General features: G+C 39.5%; 1 protein-coding gene across 1 annotated transcript in view; it reads left to right on the forward strand.

Annotated features, from left to right (window-relative positions):
• LOC124589362 (unconventional myosin-XV) overlaps positions 1-26,399 on the forward strand; it is a 931,914-nt gene that overhangs the window by 671,186 nt on the left and 234,329 nt on the right. The window contains exons 39-45 of the mRNA XM_047131550.1: positions 3,246-3,356; positions 7,133-7,242; positions 7,721-7,818; positions 9,756-10,084; positions 19,034-19,221; positions 23,294-23,466; positions 24,842-24,970. Coding sequence (XP_046987506.1) covers positions 3,246-3,356; positions 7,133-7,242; positions 7,721-7,818; positions 9,756-10,084; positions 19,034-19,221; positions 23,294-23,466; positions 24,842-24,970 — 1,138 coding nt within the window. The remainder of the gene's footprint in view (positions 1-3,245; positions 3,357-7,132; positions 7,243-7,720; positions 7,819-9,755; positions 10,085-19,033; positions 19,222-23,293; positions 23,467-24,841; positions 24,971-26,399) is intronic.

Raw genomic sequence — 26,399 nt, forward strand, 5'->3', positions numbered from 1 at the left:
GTATGGTATCATGGTGACACTCCATCTGAGATCTCTGCTGAAATTTAGCTGTTGTTATCCATACATTTGTCATAGCCAGTTGAACATTCCTACAATTGTTTTGTAGCGTTGTCATAGGTTCATCTCATCACCACTCTTTCTGCAGTCATTACACTACCACCAGCTGTCAGTGGGCCACTCCTTTGTTCATTATGTCAATGATTCCATCTTTATCAAAGCTTAAAAGATGGTGACAAGCTGGATGTGCACATTTTGCGGGCAAGCTGTGTTGCAATCTCCATCTGGAAAGTTCCAGTAATGTTAGACAGACACGATAGCCACCATGTATGCATACCAATCTTCATCTTTGTCAATGACATTTTCTGTACTGAAAATAAAATCCCAATAAGATGAAATTTTAGTTGCTATATACCACAGGTATAAAAATGTAGGAGTGTCAGAACGTCATTTTCATTCTGCAGCGGAGTGTGTGCTAATATAAAACTTACTAGCAGATTAAAACTGTGTGCTGGACTGGGACTAAAATGTGTGCCAGATTGAGACTCCAACCCAGGATCTTTGTCTTTCACAGGAAAGTGCTCTACCAACTGAGCTACCCGAACATGACTCACAACCTGTTTTCACAGCTCGACTTCTGCCAATACTTCATCTCCTACAGGTCTCCCGAACTTCACAAATTCTGTTGCATACCTTGCAGGACTAACACTGTTGGAAGAAAGAATATTGTTGAGACATGGCATAGCTGCAACTGGGGGATTGTTTCCAATGAAATTTTCACTCTGAAGTGGAGTGTGTGCTGATATAAAGGTAGGAGATGTAGTACTGGCGGAAGAAACACTGCGAGGATGCGACGTAAGCCATAATCGGGTAGCTCAATTGGTAGAGCACTTACCCGCAAAGGCAAAGTTCTTGGATTCGAGTCCCGGTCCAGGACAAAGTTTTATTCTGCCAGGAAGTTTCATATCAGCACACACTCCACTGCAGGGTGAAAATTTTGTTCTGGAAACAATCACCAAAGCTGTGGCTTATGCCATGCCTTCACAGTATCCTTTCTTCCGGGAGTGCTAGTCCCACAAGGTACGCAGTTGAATTTCTGTCAAGTTTGGAAGGTAGGAGATTTGGGAGTCACTCTCAGGTAGCTTAGGTGGTATAGCACTTGCTTGTGAAAGGCAAAGATCTGGGATTTGAGGCCCTCTCTGACACACAGTTTTAGTCTGCCAGGAAGTTTCAGTGGAACATCTGTTGCAAATTGCTCAGTGAAGGCATTCATGCTGAGTGCTTTCCATTTCTGTCAGTATAAAAAAGTAAAAAAAATTCAGTGATACTGCATAAAGAATCTCACGATGAATGAGCAGAGAAAATTAAAGGGAATATGTTGATGATTACTTTACTTCTCCTATGATTTGTATGCTTTGTTTTTGTCCCTCCCCTCCTTTTCTATTTTGCCTTAATGATTCTGTTTATTAATGTGTAGTGTAACATTAAAAAAATTGCTTTTTCAGGGGTTTGATCTTCTCCTTCACATTTCAGTACCAAAAACGTATATTCATTTCCTTATTCCTTATAATCGCTCCTACACATTACCCCCATGTTTCAGAGAAAAGGGATTTTCGGTTGCCAGTTTGTTGGATATACTTTCGATTTCCAAACATTGTTTTTCCTTACTCTTGTCCTGTTACTTACCTGAGGCCTGTTGATGCTGAACAGGAAAAATAAGAAGAAACAACACAGCAGATTCTTGTCTGGATATTGGTTAGTGATCACTTGATTGACTTACAGTGTTGACTGTGGTAAAACTTCTCTCAGGATATGTAACACTGTGACAGAAACGCTACAAAGCCCACTTTGCATGGAATCCTCAAAATGATTGTTTTAATGTAATAAGCAGAAGTTGTACTATGCTGCAGGCTGGAATGTCCTCTAGGGAGTCAGCTATGTACATCAAACAGGATCTTTTAAATTCTCACTCACTGTATATATTTTCTTCCTTCTTTTATTGCTTCTTGTTGCAGGATTAATTTCTACATTAGAATATGTGCTCCATAGTAATGAGAAATGCTCAGCATTGTAAGATTTCCTTTGCTTTTCATATTTGATGCTCTGAAGCAAACAGCTTGGGCTGTAGGTGTGTCCATTCATTGTTTGGGCTGTGCCTGATGTGCTTCACTTAGGGCAGCTTCATTTAAAGTCATTAGTAGGTAATTTTTGTTAATTAGCAATACAAGTAGACTCAATACTGGACCTTGGAAAGTCACCAAATTAAATTTTTTTCCTTTTCCAAGTTTAATTTTATTTGCATGGTACAGTCTAACATTATGATGTGCTGATTCCTGTTATCAAGATATGATTCTATTCATATGTGAGAATACCATGGTCTATACAAGACTCAGAAATGTAATAGAATATACCAGTTGGCCACTGTTGGTGTTCAGCTATGCCAGTATCTTGTTTGTGAGGTTATATATGGCCTTCTCTGTTTAGTATTGTTTAAGAAAGCCAAAGAGGGACAGTTAGGAACTTATGGTATGAAAAGTGACTCGGTAATCGATTGTTCACCACATTCACAAAATGGTTTCAAAAGTTTAGAAGGAATGGTCACCTACTTTGTCATGATACTATCTCACATTTTGAAACTAGCAATTCCTTTGGGGGGGGGGGGGGGGGGAGGAGGCTAGGTTGGGAAAGGTTAAAAAAGGAGGACAGCTCACTCAGACCCTGGGACAAGCTGTAGTGGGGGCAAGGGTCTAGCCAAAGGTGAGTACTGGCCAACAATTCTGTCTCATAATTTACTAGAGCACGTTATCTCAGGTTACAAGCTTAGACATATAAACAGTTAAATAATGTGCACGTGACCTGGCATGAACTATAGGGCCACAGTGCCAGAACTATATACTTTCATGTGTGCTTACTCAGAAGTAAAACAAATAATTGTAAGCCAACTTAGTATGTTCCAGTTCTTGTTTATGCGCCTATCTTCTGTCCAGCACCTGCTCTATACAGTGAAAGGTTACTTATCTTTCCATTGTGTCTTTGGTGCTGCTAAATCCAAGTTTATTTTATTTACAGCAATTATTTCTCTCATTGAACTTGGTTATTTACTGCAGTCACACCTTCACAATGGTACAGGCTATCATAAAATAACCAGGTTTAGCTCATTAACAATTGGTGTGTGCCTTGAAGACATGATCCCTCCCCTTACTACTGTTTGTCTTGTGCCTAATCAGCATTTGCACATGTGTTTGCAGGGCATTTGAAGTTGGTGCTTCACGTCCAGCTCCAGGAAGTATAGGAAAGCTCCGCATCAGCAGTGAAATGCGATCAAAATTGGAAATGGTGACAGCAAATCATAGTATCAGGTAAATATGCTTGCTTAACTTATCAAATGACTGTTTCTGTTTTATGTCAGAGGGAAAGGTTACCGCTGAAGAGTATAAGAGTCATTGCTTCATGTTGTAGGTAACAGTTTAACTTATAACAGCATGACAGATGCTTTCAATAGAAAGCCTATGGTCTAGAGGTAGCATCTTTGACGACTAATCAAAGTGTCATGGGTCCCAAAATTGAACCAATCCACTGATAAATTTTGAATAAAAGTCATCAGCAATGGCAGCCAAAGGCTTCCTGCATAAGAAGTTAACCTGGAAATGCCAATGGCCTTGTCAGAGAGGGTGGAGGGGCGAACAGAGGTTCAGGGCACTCTCTTGCTCTTAATGTGGGATACTGCCACTAAAAGGTGGAAGAATCAGTGTTGATCAACAGCATGAGGATGCAGAAGACAATGGAGACTACTGCATTAAAGACACATAATGTATATCAATGGGCCATGTGGCCTGTGATTGAGAAAGTGTCATAATGTCATAATGATCTCTTCATTGGCAAAAGATTCTGGATGAGCCCCCAATTTGGATCTCTAGGAGGGTACTGCCAAGGGGGAGGTGACCATAAGAAGAAGATGGAATAACCAAAGAAGGGGAATATTCTACGAGTATGAGTGTGGAATGTAAGATGCTGAATTTAGTAGAAAAGCTTGGAAAATTTGAAAAGGGAAATCTCAAAGATTCAGTCTAGATATAGTGGGGACCAGTGAAGTGAAATGGAAAGATGATAAGGATTTCTGGTCAGACTATTACAGGGTAATATCAACAGCAGCAGAAATGGTAAATCAGGCATGGGATTCATTTTGAATAGGAAAGTAGGACAAAGTGTGAGCTACTGTGAACAGTTGAATGATAGGGTTGTAATGATCAGATTTGACAGCAAACCAATTCTGACAACAATAGTTCACTTAGATGCGCCAACATCGCAAACAGAAGATGAAGAGAAAGAAAAAGTTTGTGAGGATCCTGAACATAAATTCAGTATGCAAAGGGAGATGAAAATCTAATAACTGTGGGGGATTGGAACCTGGTTGTAGGGGAAGGAATAGAAGAAAGGGTCATGGGATAATATGGACTTGGCAGTAGGAATGAGAGAAGAGAAAGACTACAGTAAATTTCACTATATAATAATGAAAACTCTCTTCAGTAATGACAAGAGGAGGAAGACTCAGAGACACGGGAACATTCCAGCTGGATTACATCTTGGTCAAACAAAGATTCCAAAATTAGACACTGGATTATAAGGCATATGCAGGAGTGGATATAGATTCAAATTACAATTTAGTAATGATGAAGAGTAGACTGAAGTTCAAAAGAATCATTCGGATGAATCAGTGTGGAAGGAAGTGGGATACTGAAGTACTGACGAATGATGAGACACATTTTAAGTTCAATGAGGATGTGGATACTGCAGAGCAAGGAGGACATAAAAAGCAGACTAACGTTGTGTTGGCTACTGTAGGAGTCAGTTCGGACACAAACATGGAAGGAGGGACGTTGCGATGGCCAGTTGCAGGAATCCAAATCATCTGTACAAAACACTTGAAGATTAATATAACTCTTTATGTCTAAAAAGACAATAAACTTAACTTCTCTTTAACCTTGTGCCTCTTACATACAAGGACTCTACTCTCTATTACTACTCACAGAAGTAGGCTAAGTAACGTCCTCCAATTACTTCATCCTGATGCTCTTAAAGCCTACAGCCAAACTCGGCTGACCAGTGTTGGGCGATTAATTAAATCAGCATTGATAGGGGTGCTGAACTCTTGTCTTCCTGAAGATGTGGTGCTGCGGTGCTCTTTCCATTGGCATGCAGGTTGGCATCTTCTTGATGCCATTTTGCAACGCTGTGCTACTTAGTGTGCAGTCGATGCTTTAGGTCTGCACAAGTAGCGCAGACAAAGAGGGCATTCCTTGCAAGAGAAATCTACTGGTTTCAAACATAGGTCTTGATTTGAGGAAGAAATTTCTGAGAATGTATGTTAGGTGCATAGCATTGTGTGGTAGTGAACCATGGACATTGAGAAAACCAGAGCGGAAGAGAATCTGAGCATTTGAGATGTGTTGCTGCAGAAGAATGTCGAAAATTAGGTGGACTGATAAGAAACAAATGGAAAACACTGGCAAGAAGAAGGGGCATGGTTACAGGACATGTGTTATGACACCACCCATCAGTCATTTCTCTATAAAACTCTACACTTGTGTACAATCAGTGTTTAAAAATTTACAGAAGCAAGTCACTGTAAAAACAATACTGTGTAACATATAGTTATGACCAGGCAATTTGTAAGGAACATAAATGAGGCATTATTTGGCAGGAAGCTAAACATTTGCTTAAAATGGTATATGTTAGTGTATGCAGCACTTACATAGTTGTATTTCTCAAAATAGAAGTTGCTATGATATGATACATTCTTCCATTATTCATCATTAAAGTGCAAGTGCAGAGTTTCCATGAAGTAACTAAAGTGCAGTGTAATGGAACAATTCGTGGTAGCGATTGGGATAGCTTGACCACTGTGGCTTTTTGTGTTGGATTATAGCAGTGCAATACACTGAAAATGATGAGTTATATGCAAGTAGCCATTGCCAAGTGTTCATACAGTTTTATTTATTTCATTTTATTTTTTACGTTCTACAGTGCTTTAATCAGTACAGTGTAACTCCACAAGTTATTGTTTACTCTCCAGTGAATATGTTGTGAGATCATGATGGACAGTTGATGAAGATAAACATCATACTACCATGTATCACACAGAAAATGCCACAGAAATGTGAGAGGTTGATCAATGATGCTGGGATCAAATATTTTAAAAATAGTGTATGACAAAATGTCAGGTTTAAAATCAGTGTATTGTATGGAAAATGTGTGCCCTCAGTTGATAGCAGATTGTTAAACTAAATAAAAATTACAACAATAAAGCATGTAGAAAACAAGAAATCATCCAAAGGATTAAAATGTCGTATAAGTGGAAAGTACTTAGAACAAGTAAACCTCTCACTCTTGTTGTCCACTAAAATCCTAGTTTAAAATAGGAGAAGAAAATTTGCCACTTGTGAGACCATCATGTAAAACATGTGAAAGGGAAGATCACACAATATCATCGATTTAGAGTTTCATCTTATTGTGTACTTTTGCCTATATTACGTAATGATTGTCTTAACTGAAATGAAGGCACCATAGATGTAACTACAAGCTGTGTTGCAATAGAAAAAGCCTGCAACATTCACAGTTTTCTGTGTAATATTACATTAATGTGCACCAAATACTTTTTAAGTAACTCTCCCTTTTTAAAATGACAATATTACAAAAAGGATGGATCACGACTCACCTTATAGAGGAGATGCTGAGTTGCAGACAAGTACAACAAAAAGTCTGTTAAATGTGGGATCTTGCCATAAAGGCCTCCTTCTAACATAGAAAAAAACAAACACATTCACACAAACACAACTTACACACACGCACGACCACTGTCTCTTGCCACCGATGCCAGACCTTTTATGATATTTATAGTCCTTCGATGATGAGATCATTAAGCAGGTGATATGTAGCATTATAAGTAGCACAGATTATTCCCATTTCATAGAATATGTTTCCTCAACTGACTCATTAATTCCTTTAACTTTCTAAAATTTATTGCTCGTACATATTAGATTTTGAAACACACTAGAATGCTGTATTTATTATGAAAAATAAGACTGTCAATGAGTTTTAGTACGCATATTTTATGCCCTTTTCAATATCTGTGCAGGGCAAGTAACAAACCAGAGAAGCCAGCTGTTCTTCCTGCTAAGCGAGAAGATGCTCGTCCAGTGAGGAAGTTAGAAGATAATCGCCGACACATGCTAGAGCAGCAACTGAGTGAGTTGTGCTAACTATTACAGTACAATATATTGGAAATTTAAGTTATGTATTTTTAGCAAGGTAATGTTGAATACCATGGGTCTGACAGAATGAGCGACTTATACAATAAAATACTTTGGCTTTTTATCTCTGTTTAGAGGACAGTGGAGGGCTTATCATCCGTGGTTAACGTACTTGTGGCAACAGGCTCGTAATTGGTTTTTAGCACCAGTTTCTTGTATGTGTTGTTCTCCTTTGTGCGTGATTCATAGAGTATTAAATTCCTGTAACTTGTTCAGAAGAAAATAACTGGTGCATCTTTCATTTCCTGTTTCATTTTAAATCTTGTTCATATATCTTACGGTCTGCTTTCAAAACTAGATATTTATTCATTTGTCAGAAATACACCTTTGCTTATTAATAAACTGTACATTTCAACTTTGAATAGAATTTAAAATATGTGTTCTGTTTCATTGCCACTCTGATTTTCTTCTAGCCGGTCGGTGGGACTCTGTTGACTCCATTGCAGACATTCGAGGTGTTAGCAAGGAAGAACGATCAGATGTACAACAAACAAATATTGTCCGGAGCCAGGTACCACCTCTTTTCATATTCAGACACAGTTTTACATTGATAGAAAATTCAAGAGGGAATATAATGTGTATATAAGGATAGACCACTACTTTTAAGTCACTTCCACCAACTATCCCCAATCTCTCTGTACGGAGCATTGACTGTCTTCTTTTTTATACCATAAGCACATCTTTAGCAGAATGGTTTAAGCAGTTGGTACAGTCTCTGAAGAGCCTCTTTAGATCCAAAACTTGCTATCATAGACAATTGTATAATTCTCTCCTAACATTCTTGAATTGAAAAATTGAGACAGGAATGTTATGTAAATGTTTGCATAGTGTACTTTTTGCCCCAAGTTCAATTATGTGAGGGTCATTCAATAATTAAAGAGACAAATTGGCCTCAAGAAAAAAGTGTTTATTTTTACAAAACAATACTTTTTCTACTTCTCAACATAATCCCCTTCAACATTTATGCACTTCTTCCAACAGGCTAGAAGCTTTTATCTTGATGTTTCCCACAAACTTGTTTATGTCCTCGTTGTCCTGGAACCTTTTCCCACGTAATGCCTCCTTCAGTGCACCAAACAAATGGAAATCACTAGGTGCTAAATCATGACTGTAAGGGGTTGAGGCAGTACTTCATAGCCCGTTTTGTCAATGGTTTTTTGGGTTAGTTGAGCTACATGAGGATGTGGGTTGTCTTGCTGAAGAATCACACTTCTCCTCTGAGATCCACAATGTCTCCCTCTCATGACTGGCTTCAGCTTGTTTAAAAGCAAATCTGAGCAATATTGGCTGTTCGTTGTTTGCTGCTCTTCGAGATAATCATGAAAAACTGGACCTTCAGTATCCCAAACCCCTGTCAACATGACTTTTCCTGCTGATGCTTGGGTTTTGATTTTTTTCTTGACAGGTGAGTTATTGTGCTTCCACTCCATGCTTTGTCTTTTTTGATTCTGGCTCATAACAGTGAACCCAAGTTTCATCACAAGTTAAAATTTTGTTGAGTAAGTGCTCACCTTCTCTTTTATAATGTTTTGTTAGCTCTGTGCACACTCTCAGCCTTGTTTCCTTGTGTAGCCGCATCACCTCCTTTGGAACCCATCTTGCACGTTTTACGGTGCTTCAGATTGTTACAGATAATGTTTATGAACTGTACCAGTAGTAACTTGAACTTCATCAACTATCATATCCACAGTCACACGATAGTCGACACGAATAATGTCATCAATTCAATTTTCAAGTGAGGGAGTTGAAACTGCAACTGGTCAGCCAGAACGATATTCGTCAGTCACTGAGTCGCGACCATTTTTGAACTGCTCTACCCACTTGTAAAAATTTGCGCGATTCATACAACCACCTTCACCATCAACTTTGGACATTCTACAGTGTATATTCACTGGTTTCTCACCTTCAGCAAGTAAAAAACAAATAATAGAACGTTGTTAACAAATGTGGACATTTCAAGTGGACTCGCCATCTTGAAATGTGTTTTTGAGGTTATAAACAAAACAATGTTGATATATCAGCTGAGCAGGGATCATCCCAGTGATGCCAATTTAAAGTCATAAAAGTACCAAACTTGCCCTACTAACAGTTTTTTCCCCAGACCAATTTGTCTCTTTAATTATTAAATGACGCTCATATTTCCATTGAGTTTGTCTCATCAGTTTACATTGAATAATTACATTGTCTGCTTAAGTGTAAATAATCTTTTGACAAAATATTTGCTTCCAATATTTTTTTTTGTTCCTCTGTATTATAAAATTAATCAATCAATTGTAAACATAGAATACAACACTTACTTCAGTTTCTTGAGGAACTGAAGTTGGAATTTCATGTGAAACCATAAAAACATTAATTACCATTTTTTAAAAGCCGAAGTTGTACATTTTATTTTACAGTTATAAATACATTATTCCTAGGGAATCTATGAATCTGTTACATCTTCTGCAGGTAGAACGGATGGAAAAAACAACTCCAAACCGCATAGAGGAAAAACTACCTACCACGAATGGATGGGATAGGCCAAGTGCAAATGCAATGGCTGATAAGGCAGCTTGGGAGAAAGGTATAGGCATGAGTGGCTGGGAGACAGCAACCTGGGAAAGAGAACGTGAGCCATGGGAGAGGCATACGGGTGTCACACCGAATTCTGGTTGGGACACAAAGCCAGCACCATCTGCTGCCAGCAGCTGGAGGCCTGCTCCTCCACCACCTCCTGTCACCCCACACTTCATCGATACATCCCCTACATCACGGGCCAGCAGCTTCTATTCCCAGAGGTAAATTACATTTAATTTTTAAACTAATGCAGAAATTTTTATGGTAATATATACTGAACCACCAAAGAAACTGGTATAGGCTTTTGTATTCAAATACAGAGATATGTAAACAGGCAGAATACGGCACTGCAGTTGGCAATGCCTGTATAAGACAACAAGTGTCTGGGGCAGTTGTTTGATCGGTTACTGTCATAGTCGGCGCACAAGCAATAGGACACAACATCTCCGAGGTAGCGATGAAGTGGGGATTTTCCCATACACATTTCACAAGTGTACCTCAAACATTGCTAACAGAAGTGTAACCCTTCCGCAAATTGTTGCAGACTTCAATGCTTGGCCGTCAAGAAGTGTCAGCATGCAAACCATTTAACAAAACATCATCTGTATGGGCATTCAGAGCCAAAGGCCCACTTGTGTACCCTTGATGAGTGCATGACACAAAGCTTTATGCCTTGCTTTGGCCTGTCAAAACCGACATTGGACTGTTTATGACTGGAAACATGTTGCCTGGTCGGACGAGTCTCGTTTCAAATTATATTGAGCGGATGGGCGTATACAGGTATGGAGACAACCTCATGAATTCGTGGACACTGCATGTGGAGGCTCTGCAATGGTGTGGGGCATGTGCAGTTGGAGTGATATGGGACCTCTGAAACGTCTAGATACGACTCTGACAGATGACACATATGTAAGCATCCTGTCAGTTCACCTTCGTCCACCCATGTCCATTGTGCATTCCGATGGACTTGGGCAATTCCAGCATGACAATGCAATATCCCACACGTCTAGAATTGCTACAGAGTGGCACGAGGAACACTCATCTGAGTTTAAATGCTCCTGCTGGCCACCAAATTCCCAGACAGGAACATGTTGATGGGTGTTGTTTGGTAAGATGCCTAAAAACTACTCAGGGCATCCTCTCTAGGTAACACCGTGACTATTTTCTTTAGTCTTGATTTGAACATCCTGGTCAGCAGTTAAACATTTGTGTTTGATGATGGATGGAATGACTATGTGGTCAGGTGCTGAATTCCATTTTGTGCCGCACTGTCAAAGGAAATTCATCGAGGGTACCCTGAAGGTTCTGGTCCAGCACAAAACAGATTGGCTCCTGCTTGTCGCAGTCGACACACAGGGATAAGGGATCCGCATTTGCGTGCTGTGAGGTGGGGCTGTAGTGAGTATCGTAGGAATAATTACTCAGAAACATGGCCCACCACTGTAGATAATATGCCTTTCTGTCTGGGAGCTTGGGCTGGGGACCAAATAGTGAGATAAGTTGCTTATTGTATGTAATAAGATGCTGTACAAGAAAACATGAAACTTTTTTACTCTGTATATGATCCTGAGCCCTCTTTCTCAATCCAAGAATAATTTCTGTGTGCTGCCAACAAGATCTTAGAGTTGAGTGCAGTAAGCTGCTCCAAGCCATCAGGATTTTTCTGAGAGTGCATAGTGAAATTTCTGTATTGACACATGTCAGTGGCCAGAGTCAAAGGCTTACCAGGGGTGAACATGGCCAAACACAGATTGGAGTAGAGATGCTGCTTCAAGTTTGGGTTACTGACCGAATGCCTCCATCCACACAAACTTCGCTCATTTCTTACAATGGTTATTTATTGGATGACAAAAGTGAGCAGCCCATGGAATGAATTTTGCATAGTTACTTAAAAAATGACTGTATATCTCTAATACTCTTAGGAACTGACAAATTTTCTACTGCCACAATATGTTCTGGCATATGCCAATCATAATTAACATGTACCCCAAGTATTGCACTGTTGGAGGGGGGGGGGGGGGGGCAGGAGGGGAAGGCCAACTACATTTCTGAAGCATGCAACAAGGGCCATTCTTTAAAATTCACTGATAAACTGCGCACAGATTTTGCAAATGCTGTCTCACTCATGGTGTCAGTAACCCAAATGCCTTCTAAATCATTGTTGGAATGCAGAAAGTCTTTGATAAGTTGCTCGAGTAAATGCTTGGAATATTTGTGGAGCTGAAGCCGAATATTTGTGGAGCTGAAGCTACACCAAATGGCAAATGGGTAAGTTGCCAAATCGCACAAGGAATATTTAATACTAAAATTTGTCGAAACTCAGCATCCAGTGGCAACTGCAAGTGTGTATCTCTGAGGCCAGTTTTGTAAAAATGACTGCCGGCCAACTTAGCTAGCAACTGCTTGGGGTGTAGTGTGCAGGGTGTGTTGAGTGTCCTTGAAATTGCCACCAAGTCCAACGTTGCCATTAGGTTTCTGGATCACGACTAGGGGGTGGCACCCTGGCTTGATGAAACCAGAGACACCATTCCAAGATTCTGCCGCCTGTCAAGTTCTGCTTTCACTTTATCTCACTTAGTAAATTGCATGGGGTGGATGTGACAGAACTTAGGAACAACCCAAGGTTTCAATGTTATAGAGGCCTCAAAATTGGTGGCTTTACCCAGATCCTTACAAAAAATTTAGTGAAGACTGCAGCAATGCATTCAGGTTCTGAAATGGGACTGCCTGAGAGACAAGGTTTACTGTATCAAGCAGTTCAAATCAAGAAATACTATAAGCATCAAGTGCAAAAGTGTTTTCTGTGAACTGTAAATTTACAACCAAAAGCATGAGCTGATGTTCCACATTTTTGTATCTAGTCATTGCAACTAGTAGTTATTGCCAAAAGAGACTCCATTGTCCACTATAAGAGATAGTGTAAGTTGGGCCACCTACAAGGTGATAAATATCTAAATTGATCAGACATGCTGAAGTCGCTGTATCTCACTGAAACTTTTTTACAACCGTCAGCTGTCTACAAGTGTGTCATGACATGGTGTGGCTGAAGGCTTGCTGAGGTTCTCATGGGCTTTATTGCAAACATGAGAAAGTTTTTCCGCAGTGTTGGGTACTGTCATTTCTTGCACACAGCTGCTGAATGTCCTGGCATAAGACAGCCTCACCAAGTTGCAACGAAATAGAGTTGTTGTCTCGTCTCACATAATGACCAACAATCTGGGTAAGACTGTCATAATGATAGGGGTGACTCTGACACTGTGTAAGGATGGTGCTCTGCATCTTTTGTGAATTCAGTGGGTGACTCTGGTAGCAGAGACTGACAGTAGTCTCTGGCATTGCCCACCTTTGTTGCAGCACCAGGATGCACAGAACCCATTCTGTTTATACACTTGACCAACCACCTTGATTACACGGTTGCTAAAATCTCAATGGCCATTGATGGGGACCTGAGCCACTGGTGTAACTCGACAAGTTTTCCACCTCCCAATCATCTGAAAACACATTTTGTGTTGCTGCAATCAATTCTTCGACTCTGCAATATGTCTTACCTCATCTGACGTTGGATCAAAATATGCTGACACTTTAGTCTGTACTGTTCTGTAGAGCACCAGCTGCACCATCACATCATGAATTAGGCAGTCTGCATACCAAATTCTGTGTTGGATACCCTCCAAATTACATATACATACTAACCACTGTAATTCAGCTATCCATTCCACATACAGCTGCCTCAGACACTTTGATATTGATTGAACTGTTAGTGGGCAGCTATATGTGCATTTGCTGACCATAGTAGTGTGTTAGTAATTTACACAATTCTGAAAATTCTACTTTTTCAGAGTTCATAAGGGGCTCAAAATGGTTCGAATGGCTCTAAGCACTATGGGACTTAACAAATGGCTCTGAGCACTATGGGTATGGGACTTAACATCTGAGGTCATTAGTCCCCTAGACTTAGAACTACTTAAACCTAACTAACCTAGGGACATCACACACATCCATGCCAGAGGCAAGATTCGAACCTGCGACCGCAGCAGTAGCTCGGTTCCGGACTGAAGCGCCTAGAACTGCTCGGCCACAGCGGCCGGCTCAGAAGGGGCCATAATTTCTGTACCACCTCATACAAACTAATGACTCGACAGCAATGAAGTACTCTGATCTACAGCCAGTGATGCACCTTATCTGGCTGTACAGCTTGAAACTGCATAGGTAATTTTCCCACCTATCCGTGGTCTCATAAAAACCTGCAAATGGGCCCGGCACGGGAGGCTGCATAGCTGGTGCTTGTGCCGCCAATTGTGTGATCAGCAATTGGATGAGCTCCTGTTTTTGCCCCTGTCGCTGTTACTGCTGCTGCTGTTGCAACTGTTGTTGCTGCTATTGCAATTATTGTTGTTGTTATTGTTGCTGTTTCAGCAGCTCCTCCTCTGGGACCAAGATGGTAATAATATACAACACTATCACTAAAAACCAATGTATATTGGAGAGCAAGTCCTCATCAACAACTGTTATATCTTGCATAAGGAGATGGTAGCATCCAATAAAAACATTTGGAATGAGAGTGCATACCATGATGTGTGGTGCCTGTGAAAACACCCTGGTGGGCAGAGAGGCCAAAGGCTTGTCACGGGACAAACATGGAAACTGTAAGAGTGTGGCAGCACAAAGAATTTACAACACTGATTAAAGTGTTTATAGGTCAAGTAAACAAGATCTGCCCTCATGCTAGCATGCAACTTTCCTAGGAGTCTGTGTGGTCAAAACAGGAAAGCTGTGATCCCAGAGGCACTCACCAATGTAGGTGGCACTCATGCCATGTAAAGTGAAGTCACCAATCACTCCATCTCTCAAATGCAAACAACTCCTCATCTGACATACAAGAGTGTCTGGTGGGATACCAAAATAATCAAAATGGGACTCTCTATGCGGAGGGAGATAGAGAATACTTTGCGGTGATTTGTTGCTTTCTGTTTCTTTTCCACATCTCATGTGCCAGCTTTCTCTCCCCTGACAACTGGAAACCCTGGAGCATCCATTATGTGGAGGCATTGTTTCTCTCTTTGACTATCTCTTCGCGAATGGATATACATAGAACATTGTTTTTGTGAACTTCTCATATAATTTGTGGTGTTTATTCCTTATCTTATCTATGACAAGCATTAAAATAATAGTCTAGCCATCACCATGCATACATTAACACAAAAATGAATATGGTATGGTCAATGTAAAGTCAAAGTGCTCGAGAGTAGCAGACAGTAGAATTATGTATTAGCTAGTGTGCCATATGATACATTCCCTTTTGCTATTGCACATCTTCACACCACATGTCTCATTAACTTCACACCATTGTAATGCACAAATAAAGATAGTACATTTGCCAAAGCACAAAGCACATTTGAAACAAGAAGAAACAAATTGTACAGATCTGAAAGGGAGTTGGACAGAAGGAAACCACTTTAAGGCCTAATTAGTGTTCCCCATTGTTTGAAGACTGGAAGCATAATAAAAGCTCATAAAAATTATAAGTGATGTCTTTATATGATAAAGGAACTTTCAGTTAATGCAAAGTTTTTTGTGTAATTATCATGCAAGCTGACTGCTTGTAACATCAGACATTGATGAGTTCATATCACTAAATAAGAAGCGGATGTATACTGTCAAAATAGTTGCATGCATCCCCTTGGGGCTGCCTCTGATGTACCATTTTTCTAAAGTGTAGCTTACCAGTGTCGTAATGAATATAGCCTGTATTTCAAGACAACATTATACTGTATGTGTATCACATAACCAGCACTGATAAGAAATAATTTTCAGTGATAGTCAGTTTACATTCATTTTTGTTATCTTCAATGGATTGGGGGTATGGGGGGGGGGGGGGGGGGAGAGAGTGTTATGCATCAGTGTCATTAACCACTCTCTACTCTGCTTGCAAATGGTGTATGGGAGGAGCAACTGCGTGAACACCTCTGTAGGAGCCCAAATTTTTCTAATTTTATCCTCATAGTCTCTATATGATACACGTGTAATGAATATATTATGTTTCTCAGAAGGTGATTTTAGAAAGTTTAAGAGCAATCCTGTTTTTAAAGTACAGACAGTTTATTTGTCTATATGCCTCTGACTGGAGTTGGCTGAGTGCATGATGTATAAACTCATGACTCCTCAGCCTTATCCATGTGTGAATCATTGCAGGAGAATAATACACAAACTTGAACATCAAGAATTTTGTAAATAGTTCCCTTAGTTGTCATTTCCTGATAATTAATTTTAATTGTATGAAGCTTAGCTTTGAATCCCTTTTACAACAACTAGTTTATGTAAAATTTTCATATAAAGTGATAATGCCAGAATATTGGCTGTTGTGATGGACTGTAGTGATTTATTGCATATGGTGCAGTCAAACAATACAGAGTCTTTACATCACTTCTTGTACTTTGCTTTATATTTTCTTATGTATTGGATTAGGTTCTGATAACCTGTAAAACTTTCTGCATTTTGTTCTTTATGATGTGCTGAATGATATCCACTGCTGATAATGTCTCCCCACTGAAGAAAATTTGTTGGTCCTACCTGCCAGTACATCTTCAATTCAGTTAGATATCTACTTAAATATTCCATAAGCACATGTCCTTCGCTGATACATATCAATTCTCTGTGTACAGTGATTGCTTTACATGAATATTGGACATATTACCATGCATTCATTGCTTTTAAAAGAGCAAACTAGCTAGTTACCAAACTGTAGAAGATATACACACTAACGAAAGAGGAGAACAAAACATGTGTCTGTAATACAGACTTCTTACCAAGGTAAAAGAAAGGAAATGTTTGATTCACACACAACTAGTTAAAGATTAAGTAGATAATATTGAAAATCATATAGGTAGGTCAGATAACCAATGAAAGAATACTGAATCACAATGGGGGGAAAAGGTTTTATGGCACAACTTCACTAAAAGAAGGGATATATTGCTAGGACACAGCCTAAGGAATCAAACAATACCTAATTTGTTAATGGAGGGAAGTGTAGACTTAAACATTCTAGATGTAGAACAGTGTTTGGATACAGGAAGCCAGTTCAAAGCTGTGTAGCTCATAGCAGCTACACAAATATGAAGAGACTTGAACAGGATAGAATAGTGTGTAAAGCTGCATCAAACCACTCTTCCAGTGGCATCCTGGTCCACGCTGCTGGAGATGGTGGTCATATGTATGTGAGACGTGCTTGTTTGTGTGAATGAATGTGTATGTGTGTTATGTGAATGAATGTGTGTGTGTGTTTCCTTTTCTGACGAAGGCTGTGGCCAAAAGCTAATGTGAAAGTGTCTTTTGGTTGTGGATGGCTGCAACTTAACATGTCAAGTAGCAATCTATCTTTTCCTGACATTGTTAAAGATGAGGAAAATATGATGTTGTATTTAATTCTCTCTTTTAGCACAATTCTTGTGTTAGTAGTTGTTCTAAGCCATTTATTTACAAAACTTTTAAGAACAAAAGAGGTGTTGCTAATTTATTCAAATGGAATAGCTGGAAGCAGCTACAGTGGAAAGACAACTGTGAAGCAGTAGCTGAACAGCATTCTTATCAATATTGATAAGCTTCTTTGTTGCCCTCATAAATCTGAATTTTTGCTATGTTTAAGGAGTAGTATGACAGTTTATCCATGTAACTTGGGAATCATTTGTAATCTGCAGTTCTTTTGCACAGATGTGAATCATTCTTCCATTCTATTTTGAGATAAGTCAGACTCTTCATTTTATGATAGCCCAAAAAGAGGTGAAAAATACTGCTATAAAAATCTTTGATCATATATCCAATGATGGTAAATGCCTGTCTCATAGCAAAGCTAAATTTGAAAGAAATTTGAAAAAGTTCCTTGTAGACAAACCTTCTTTTCCAAAGAAACTTGGCCGGCCGGGGTGGCTGAGCGGTTCTAGGTGCTACAGTCTGGAACCGCGGGACCACTACAGTCGCAGGTTCGAATCCTGCCTCGGGCATGGATGTATGTGATGTCCTTAAGTTAGTTAGGTTTAAGTAGTTCTAAGTTCTAGGGGACTGATGACCTCAGAAGTTAAGTCCCATAGTGCTCAGAGCCATTTGAACCAAAGAAACTTGCTGCGTATTTAGTGCAAAAGTGTTACTTTCTTGAAAACTGAATTTTTCACTCTGCAACAGTGTGTGCGCTGATATGAAACTCCCTGGCAGATTAAAGCTGTACACTGAACCAAGACTCAGAACTTGGGACCTCTGCCCTTGCTGGATAAGCACTCTACTGACTGAGCTACCCAAGCACGCCTCACAACCCTTTCTCACAGCTTTACTTCTGCAGTACCTCATCTCCTACCTTCCAAACTTCACAGAAGTTCTCTAGATACTCAGTTGGTAGAGCACTTGCCTGTGAAAAGCAAAGATACTGAGTTCGAATCTCGGACCAGCATACAGTTTTAAACTGCCAGGAAGTTTCATATCAGCACACACTCTGCTGCAGAGTGATAAACTCACTCTGGGAACATTCCTCGGGCTATGGCTAAGCCAAGTCTCCGCACTATTCTTTTTTCTGAGAGTGCTAGTCCTGCAAGTTTTGCAGGAGAGCTTCTATGAAGTTTGGAAGGTGAGTGACGAGGTACTGGCAGAAGTAAAGCTGTGAGGACAGATCATGAATCATGCTTGGATAGCTGTCAATAGAGCACTTGCCTGTAAAAGCCAAAGATCCCAAGTTTGAGTCTCACTCTGGCACACAGTTTTAATCTGCTGGGAAGTTTCCTGTTACCTTCTTGTTTGTGTTATTAAATGAAATATTTGTTTTTCGTTATAAGCAAATTCGTAAATTGTTTTTTGCTGTTTGAACTCATCCGTAAATGGCCATCATGCAGCCATATCTAAATACAAATTAAGCTGATAGTCTGTAAACTGACTCACTCCATGTCATTGTGATATATCCTGCAAAGTGGGCCATCGAACATTTAACTAACTAACTACTCCGTAAATATTGTATGTACTGCCCTAGCTGTATTATAAACATAATTTAACATGTAAAGTGAGAAAGTATGTATACTGTATTGATTTCTTGAACAGTCTTAATTTTTAAAATAATATTTATAACTTTTTTATGTAGCAGCAATGATGACAAATCAGAACAACAGAAAAATTAACTGGGAAAATTGTTTCAGTAATACAAATGCTCTTCCGAGGCCACGTTCCCCACCACCTCCAGTGCAACCTGGAGGGTTCTCTCAGCAGCAGTTGCAGCAACAGCATACGTCCTATCAACAAGTTGGTGCTTCTAGTCGACTCATGGACAGAGACCGCCGTTCTTCTGCATCAACGCATCTGACAGATCGTATGGAGCGTATTGAGAGTAAGTACTACTGGGTCACATCCATTTACTGTGCCACGTGCAGAAAATGATCCAGTATTTAATACACTAAATCAGTGTATTTAGATTTGATGCTTTATTTTTACAATTATTAGAAAAGTAAAACAAGAACAGGTCATTGAAAACTTGTTTATCACAAATGTCATTGACTCTCCTCTCGGAATTATTGTTTCAAGCCTTCCATACCTACATTATTTTTCCTGTATTTTTTTCTATTGTCTAACTGCATTACCTACTAACAAAATTATTCTTTTTAAACACCGACAGCTTTATGTGTAATGTAAATGTTTTGGTTGGCGGGAGAGCCAACACCGTGTTACTAGAGGAGGCCGAAAGGCACGCGTTTTAGCTCACGCAGGCTGGCGTGAGGTCTGGAACAGGACAAGGAAATTAGAATTTAGAAAAACGGACGTAGCTGGTGGAATACTTAACTTTAATCCATTAACGGTGAACGTCGGTCTGGACGGTACATGATTCACAATATCAATAGTAACTGATAATGGCGCCTTGCTAGGTCGTAGCAAATGACGTAGCTGAAGGCTATGTTAAACTATCGTCTCGGCAAATGAGAGCGTATGTTGTCAGTGAACCATCGCTAGCAAAGTCGGCTGTACAACTGGGGCAAGTGCTAGGAAGTCTCTCTAGACCTGCCGTGTGGCGGTGCTCGGTCTGCAATCAGTGATAGTGGCGACACGCAGGTCCGACGTGTACTAACGGACCGCGGCCGATTTAAAGGCTACCAAATGTTTTTGAACATGTATTCAGGATGATGCCTGTAGAACAGGCAGCAGCAGCAGCAGCATCAGTGTCAGATGTCTGTATGCGCACAGGTGCTGCTTGACACAGTTGTCTTCTGTTACCTGTCTAGTGCAGTGTTTGCCGCTGCCTTTAGCAGCTAGCAGCCTGTGCTGCTAGTCCCTGAGTATATGATGTGTTTGCTCTCTCCTCCTTTATTTTTTATTTTTACTTTATTTATTTATTTTTTATGCATAAATAATCTGCAAACCAGATCATCTGCACATGAATAATTGGAAATACACTTTAGTTTCATAATGCTTTCTACGAAAAGCATCAAAAAGCAGGTGAAGCAGTGCACTCATATTAGATTTGGTGTGATTAAGTTTGTGGACACTGTCCCCCATGAAACCTATTACATCAGTTGAAAAAGAGGTGATTTTGACTTCCAATAAAATCTGATGCAAAAAGTTGAACCACATTATGAAACCCAGTAAAGTAAATATAAGTAAAAAGACTGATGTGGAAGGAAATGAATAATTTCAAGCAATTTTATGTTGTAGCAAAAATTGTCTGTTATGTCGCATCAAAACCAACTTTTACTGTGCAAAAATGATGCAAAAAGTGCTTCCATCTTAGGCAGTTGATTAGGTATAAATCAAGTGCTTGCAACAATATTAGATGGACACAAAGAGTAGAAAATTCAACAGAGTTGTGTCACATTGTCTTCTAAATTTGACAGCGGCTCTCCTGTGTTCCTTACTGAACTAGCACCAGTGGAAAGAAGGATAGATGGTAATGGCTTAGCCATAGTTTTTTCTTTCGTATATGAATGCCCTGCTTTGCAGCCCAACGTACACACTATATGGATGGGCTGTGAATTGTGATCAGATCATGCGTGTGTTAAGAGCATTACGAAAGGCAAGCGATTGCCTCAGATCTGAATCCAGCATACAGTTTTAATTCAGTAGGTAGAAAATTATTGTTTAAATGTGATTTTTTTCATTTTTATGCAAGGAAATTCTCTCTCTCTTTTACATTTATGATGTCTGTATTTTTGTTTATTCCAAGAACTTTGTATATGCCAATGGACTATTGTGATGTTTCACTGAATAAAAAACAGTTATTGTAATTAGAGCCAGAATTTGGTAATCATCTGGGTCTACCAAATGTACCAAGTACAATATGAAACTGATCACATGCAAATGTGATATTACTTTGATAATCTGTTAGTGCTAAATCATGTGTCCCAGCTGCTCTGTCCTGGTAGATGGCAGTGCAGGGGCATGTTCCCTGTGGGTACACAGGTTCCACTTCTAACTTTGTCTTGAAGGACTGGTATATACAGAACATTATCACTATAATTGTTGTGTATAAACTTGATGTGTATTATTATTATTATTATTTTATTAGTTTGGCCTACTGAGGACAACCTGAAATAACTTGTCTTATTTCTTTTCTCCTTTCTTTCTTTCCAACAGTTTTTCATTCTTTCCCTGTGTTGGCTTCCTGGCTGATTAAAACTGTGTGCCAGACTGAGACTCAAACTCTGGACCTTTGCCTTTCACGTTCAACTGCTCTACCAACTGATCTACCCAAGCGTGACTCACCTCTGTCCTCACAGCTTTACTTCCACCAGTACCTCATCTCCTACCTCCAGGAGTGCTAGTCCTGCATGTTTTGCAGGAGAACTTCTGTGAAGTATTTCAGGTAGCAGGTGAGATACTGACAGAAGTAAAGTTGTGAGGACAGTTTGTGAGCCGTTCTCGGGTAACTCAGTTGGTAGAGTCCATGTTCAAAGTTTGACCCACGGTCCGACACGCTGTTTTAATCTGCCAGGAAGTTTCATGTCAGTGCGTAGTCTGCTGCAGAATGACGAATTCATTCTATTTCCAATGTTGTTCTCTTCTTTCCTCTGGTCATATTATATTTGTTGCTTCATTTCCTTTCTTCTGAAAGGCCTTGAAACTGTTTGCTTTTCCTCAGAACTTTGCTCTTTCTCCTATTTCTTCCTTCATCATTTCCGTTTCCTTAGGCTTGTTGTAACTTCTTTGATCCACGTCATGAATAGTTTAGTGTTTCTGTCAAAAAAGTTAGTAATTATTTTTGTTATTTTTTTCCAGCTGGCCTGTTTAGGTGCCCATAGAATAAAAGTCTTCTCTTCCTCATTGTGTAACATTCGTTCTATTTTTTGATAAACTTCTTTGTTACTTTTTAATTTCCATTTCCCATCATCTTATATTGGACCCAAAATTTTCCTTGTTATTTTCCTTTCTGTTCATCTGTTAAGAACCCTTTTTCACCAAGCTGAAATTTATGTCACATACTAAAGTGTATGGCCCTTGGTGATGTAATAAATTTAAGATTTTACATCAGTGCAATCAAAAGATATGGCAGTTTACATCACATCTTTTGATTCTTGCAAACTCACTCATGAAACCCTTTGGGGTACTTCCAATTGACCTAAATTGTGAAATTAGGTACGAAGCAAGGCCTCACAATAGAAGTAAGGAAAAAATCTAGAAAAAGGGATAGGTTTCTGGAAAGCCATCCAGAACCTCAGGTCAGGGGAGACTTACCATAAGGGATGTGTAGGGAAGACTGGTTGTTGGGGTCTGCATCAGATGAGATTCTGTCTTCCAACTTTAAGCTCTCAGGTTTTCAAATCTCATCCAATGCAGTCCCCAACAATCAGTCTTTCCTTCTCAGCCTGTACGGTAAGTCTCCCTTGACCTGTGTTTGTGGGTGACTTTCCCAAAATCTACCCCTTTCCCTACACTTCTCCAGACCTTTTCCTTCACCCCTCAACCCTCTTCAACCATTCTGCTTGAAGAAGGAACCATTGACTTAAATATATATCTACCCAACTTTTATATACACACACACACACACACACACACACACACTCTGTGGAATTTTCCCAAACAATAATTCTGTACATCAGTAGTGACTGTATACTGCCATGATACATTATCACCACCAACGAGCAGCTTGTGTATTCAGTTTTTTATGTAGATTGTTAGGGTGCATTTCTCACTTCAGATTCTCTTGAATATATATCCCTAAATTTTTCTTTTATTGCTTGCAGTTGAGTCATTTTTCTCTTCTTGATTAAAACAGGGTTTGCTGCAGGATGGAGGTTTTCGTGGTGTGTAAGTTTAATTCTGCTGTGGTGGTGTGTGTGCCCTGTTTATATTTTCTTCATTGGATTTGTATTTTGCCATCTTTTGGCAGTGCACTCTGCTGTTAATGTATTTAGAACTTTTGTATGGAAGTGTTTTTCTGTGTTAACTAAAGTTTTCCTTCAATGTTTTTGTAGTTGAGGAGTCATCTGAATTCCTGCAGCCTGTGGATTCAGCACCACCACCAGCTGTAGAGCGACAGGATCCTAGCCATCAGCTTGAGGCTATTAAAACAGTGCTGTTTCCTCCCAGCACTGCTGCTTACTTCACATACAATAGAGTAGCCTGGAGGCTTATAGTCAGGAAAGAGGTCAGTTCCTTTTTAAGAAATTTGTGTGTGGTCCATCTGGAGTTTTAAGGTTATAGAAGTACTGAAATAAAATTAGCAACACATGCGAAACTAACATTTAATTTTGTGTGCTAGAAAAATTGGAAGAGTGAGTTAAAAAGTACAGAAACTGCTGTGAAGTCTTACTCTGAAATTAGTATGCTGCTTAAAACTTCCCTTCATATTGAATTATCACATGTATGTTTCACCATCTTGCAGTTTTGTTTGTAATGGATGATAATATAATGAACAGATTCATGTTTTGATAATGGTAAAAATGTCACAAGTTGGAACAGATGGACAAAACACCTGTAATAACGAATAGCTTGGTAGTCAAGAACTAATCAGATAGCAATAAAGAGGAGAAGGATGCTATTCTGTGCTGTAGTGAGTGCAGCCCATTCTCTCAAGTTCTGTCTGTAAATATGAGGGCATGCTGAAAATTAAAGCCTCCAAAATTTTTATTCTGTGGTCAATATTGGTCGAGATATTAAATGTCATGCATGTTACTCAGTCAACCATCCCAGTTTGCTGATGCAAGTTGCAACCCTCTGCTGCTAGAGGGCTTTGAATTGCAGTGTGTAAAGTAACTAAATTGATGTGTTGCAAACAGTGTGCTGTAATTGAGTCTCTAACCACAGAGGAGTTCATCCACACATGAAGGACCCTCTGCTTCTGCATGTCAGTGCCATACCACACATGAACACTGCAATGTCTTTAACAATTCGATGCCTTGGGTTCACTGTCATTGATCACTCTCCATACTTGGCAGCATCTGATTTTAATCAGTTTCCAGAACTTAAAGAACACCTTCAAGGACCTCACTTTGATAGTAATGAACTGGTGCAAGCAGAGGGGAGGTTGTGACTTCGGCAGGTTGTGGCTTCAGCAACAATGTTGAACATTCTTCACTGACAGTATCAACAAATTAGTCTCCCTTTGGGAGAAGTGTGTTCATCAACCGGGTGACTACATTAAGAAATAATTATGTAGACATGAAAAGTAAAGATGTAGAATGTTAATAAACCTTGTTTTATTTCGAGAACTTTAAGAGTTTTCCCATAAAAAAGTCAGAGGCATTACTATTCAGCATGCCCATGTAATTACAATATGCCTTAATAGGATTTAAAGAATAAAATTTTGTTATTATTATGTAAAAAGATCATGTATTCTCTTAGAACATTTGATTAGATATAAGTGAGGGCTTGAAGCTCCTGAACTTGCTGAGTAAAATAAATGTATGTTTAGAAATCAAAGGTCAAAAATTCATTTGCATTAACGAAGTATCAATGTATGTATAAACTACCATTTGGAATACTTATCCAGTAAGTAAAATCTGTTGTGGCCTATCTTGCAGGTGTTCACACCTAGTGAAGTCCTCACCAGCCCATTGGCCTTGCATCTAGTCTTTTGCCAAGTTGTCCAAGACTGTCTTAGTACTGGTTGTCTTCGTATTTCAAGGGACCAGCGTACCAAAATGAGAAAGGTTAGATTTTTTGTGTACACTGAGTATGTATCACTAAAAGCAGGGAGCAACACACATCTCACACAAATTAATATCTAGTGTAGAATTTTATCATTGATGTAAGTGTGTGTGTGTGTGTGTGTGTGTGTGTGTGAGAGAGAGAGAGAGAGAGAGAGAGAGAGAGAGAGAGAGAGAGAGAGAACGTGTGCATTTTACTAATTGCAGTAGAAAATTGTAGAGCTTCATAGCTTTCAAACATATTCACCTCCATATATTTTAATACAGATGCTAAAGACTCTAATGTCAAATACCTTAAATTGTGTAAACTTCAGCATAGATGAATGATAAGTCTTGAAGAATATGTATGATACAGCATACAAAAGACGTCTATAACTTGTTTCCCTGATTTACATGTTAGCTATACATTACGTACCTGTAGTAAGATGTATTAAAAAATTTGATTGGAAACAAAAATGAGAGTATAGAACTTGGTATGTTTCTAAGGTCTCCTCCAGTACAAACTAAGCCAATTTATAGTGGACTTTTATGCTGGTTGTTAAAATGCAAACATTTTTTGTGTGTTTTTATTTCAACATTTCTGTCTTAGTGGCAGTGAATGGGAACACAGGTATAAAAGAATAGATAAGGGAATGTTAAGAAGAGTGTCTAGGTTATTTAGTGGCAGTGAATGGGAACATAAATATAAAAGAATAGAAAAGGGAATGTTGAGAAGAGTGTCTAGGTGTATGAGGGAAAGTATGAGGCAAAAAGTGATGTACATGGAAAGTACAAAAGTATATAGCAGACAGGAGAAATTGCTGTGATGGAAGTGATGAGATGTATGGTTAGTAAAATAACATAGCATGGGGGGTGGGGGTATTAACAAGTCAGAGAGAAGGGGTGCAATGACTGGCAGTTTGAGTTGGAGAATGTATGCAATAGTGCCCATGAAAGGTATGAATTAGGGCAGGCTGTTCCAGCTCGTCGGCTCCGTTGTGAGCCGCGGAGCGCTCCCTGCTCCAGGGAGCCATGTCGCTCTCTGTGACCGTTCAAGTGGGCCGGCAGGTGGCACGGCTGGCTCAGGCAGGCGGCAAGGCAAGCCTTTTGATGTGCCAGCTGTGTCTCATGAGATAGACAACCTCATACTCTTAGCTGCTAAGACGTGGTGACATGCAACATCAGGAAATACGATGTTCAGGAAATAAATAAGAAACAACAGTTTTACAAGAAATTGCATACTAAATTTATTGGGCCTTTGTAGCTTGACATTTTCTTTTCATTACATGATCGGAAATATCAGACATCAAAATGTTCGCAACGTTAATGCGGAGGATGGCCTTCATTGTTGCATCCTGAAGAAACAATCGTTCCTTATTTTTTACTCTTTTCATTGCTGTGAAAAGCTCCTCACAACTATACCTAGATCCAAACATGCACATGATCTGAGCGA

The sequence above is a fragment of the Schistocerca americana genome, chromosome 2 (genome assembly GCF_021461395.2).
Source record: "Schistocerca americana isolate TAMUIC-IGC-003095 chromosome 2, iqSchAmer2.1, whole genome shotgun sequence".
Lineage (NCBI taxonomy): Eukaryota > Metazoa > Arthropoda > Insecta > Orthoptera > Acrididae > Schistocerca > Schistocerca americana.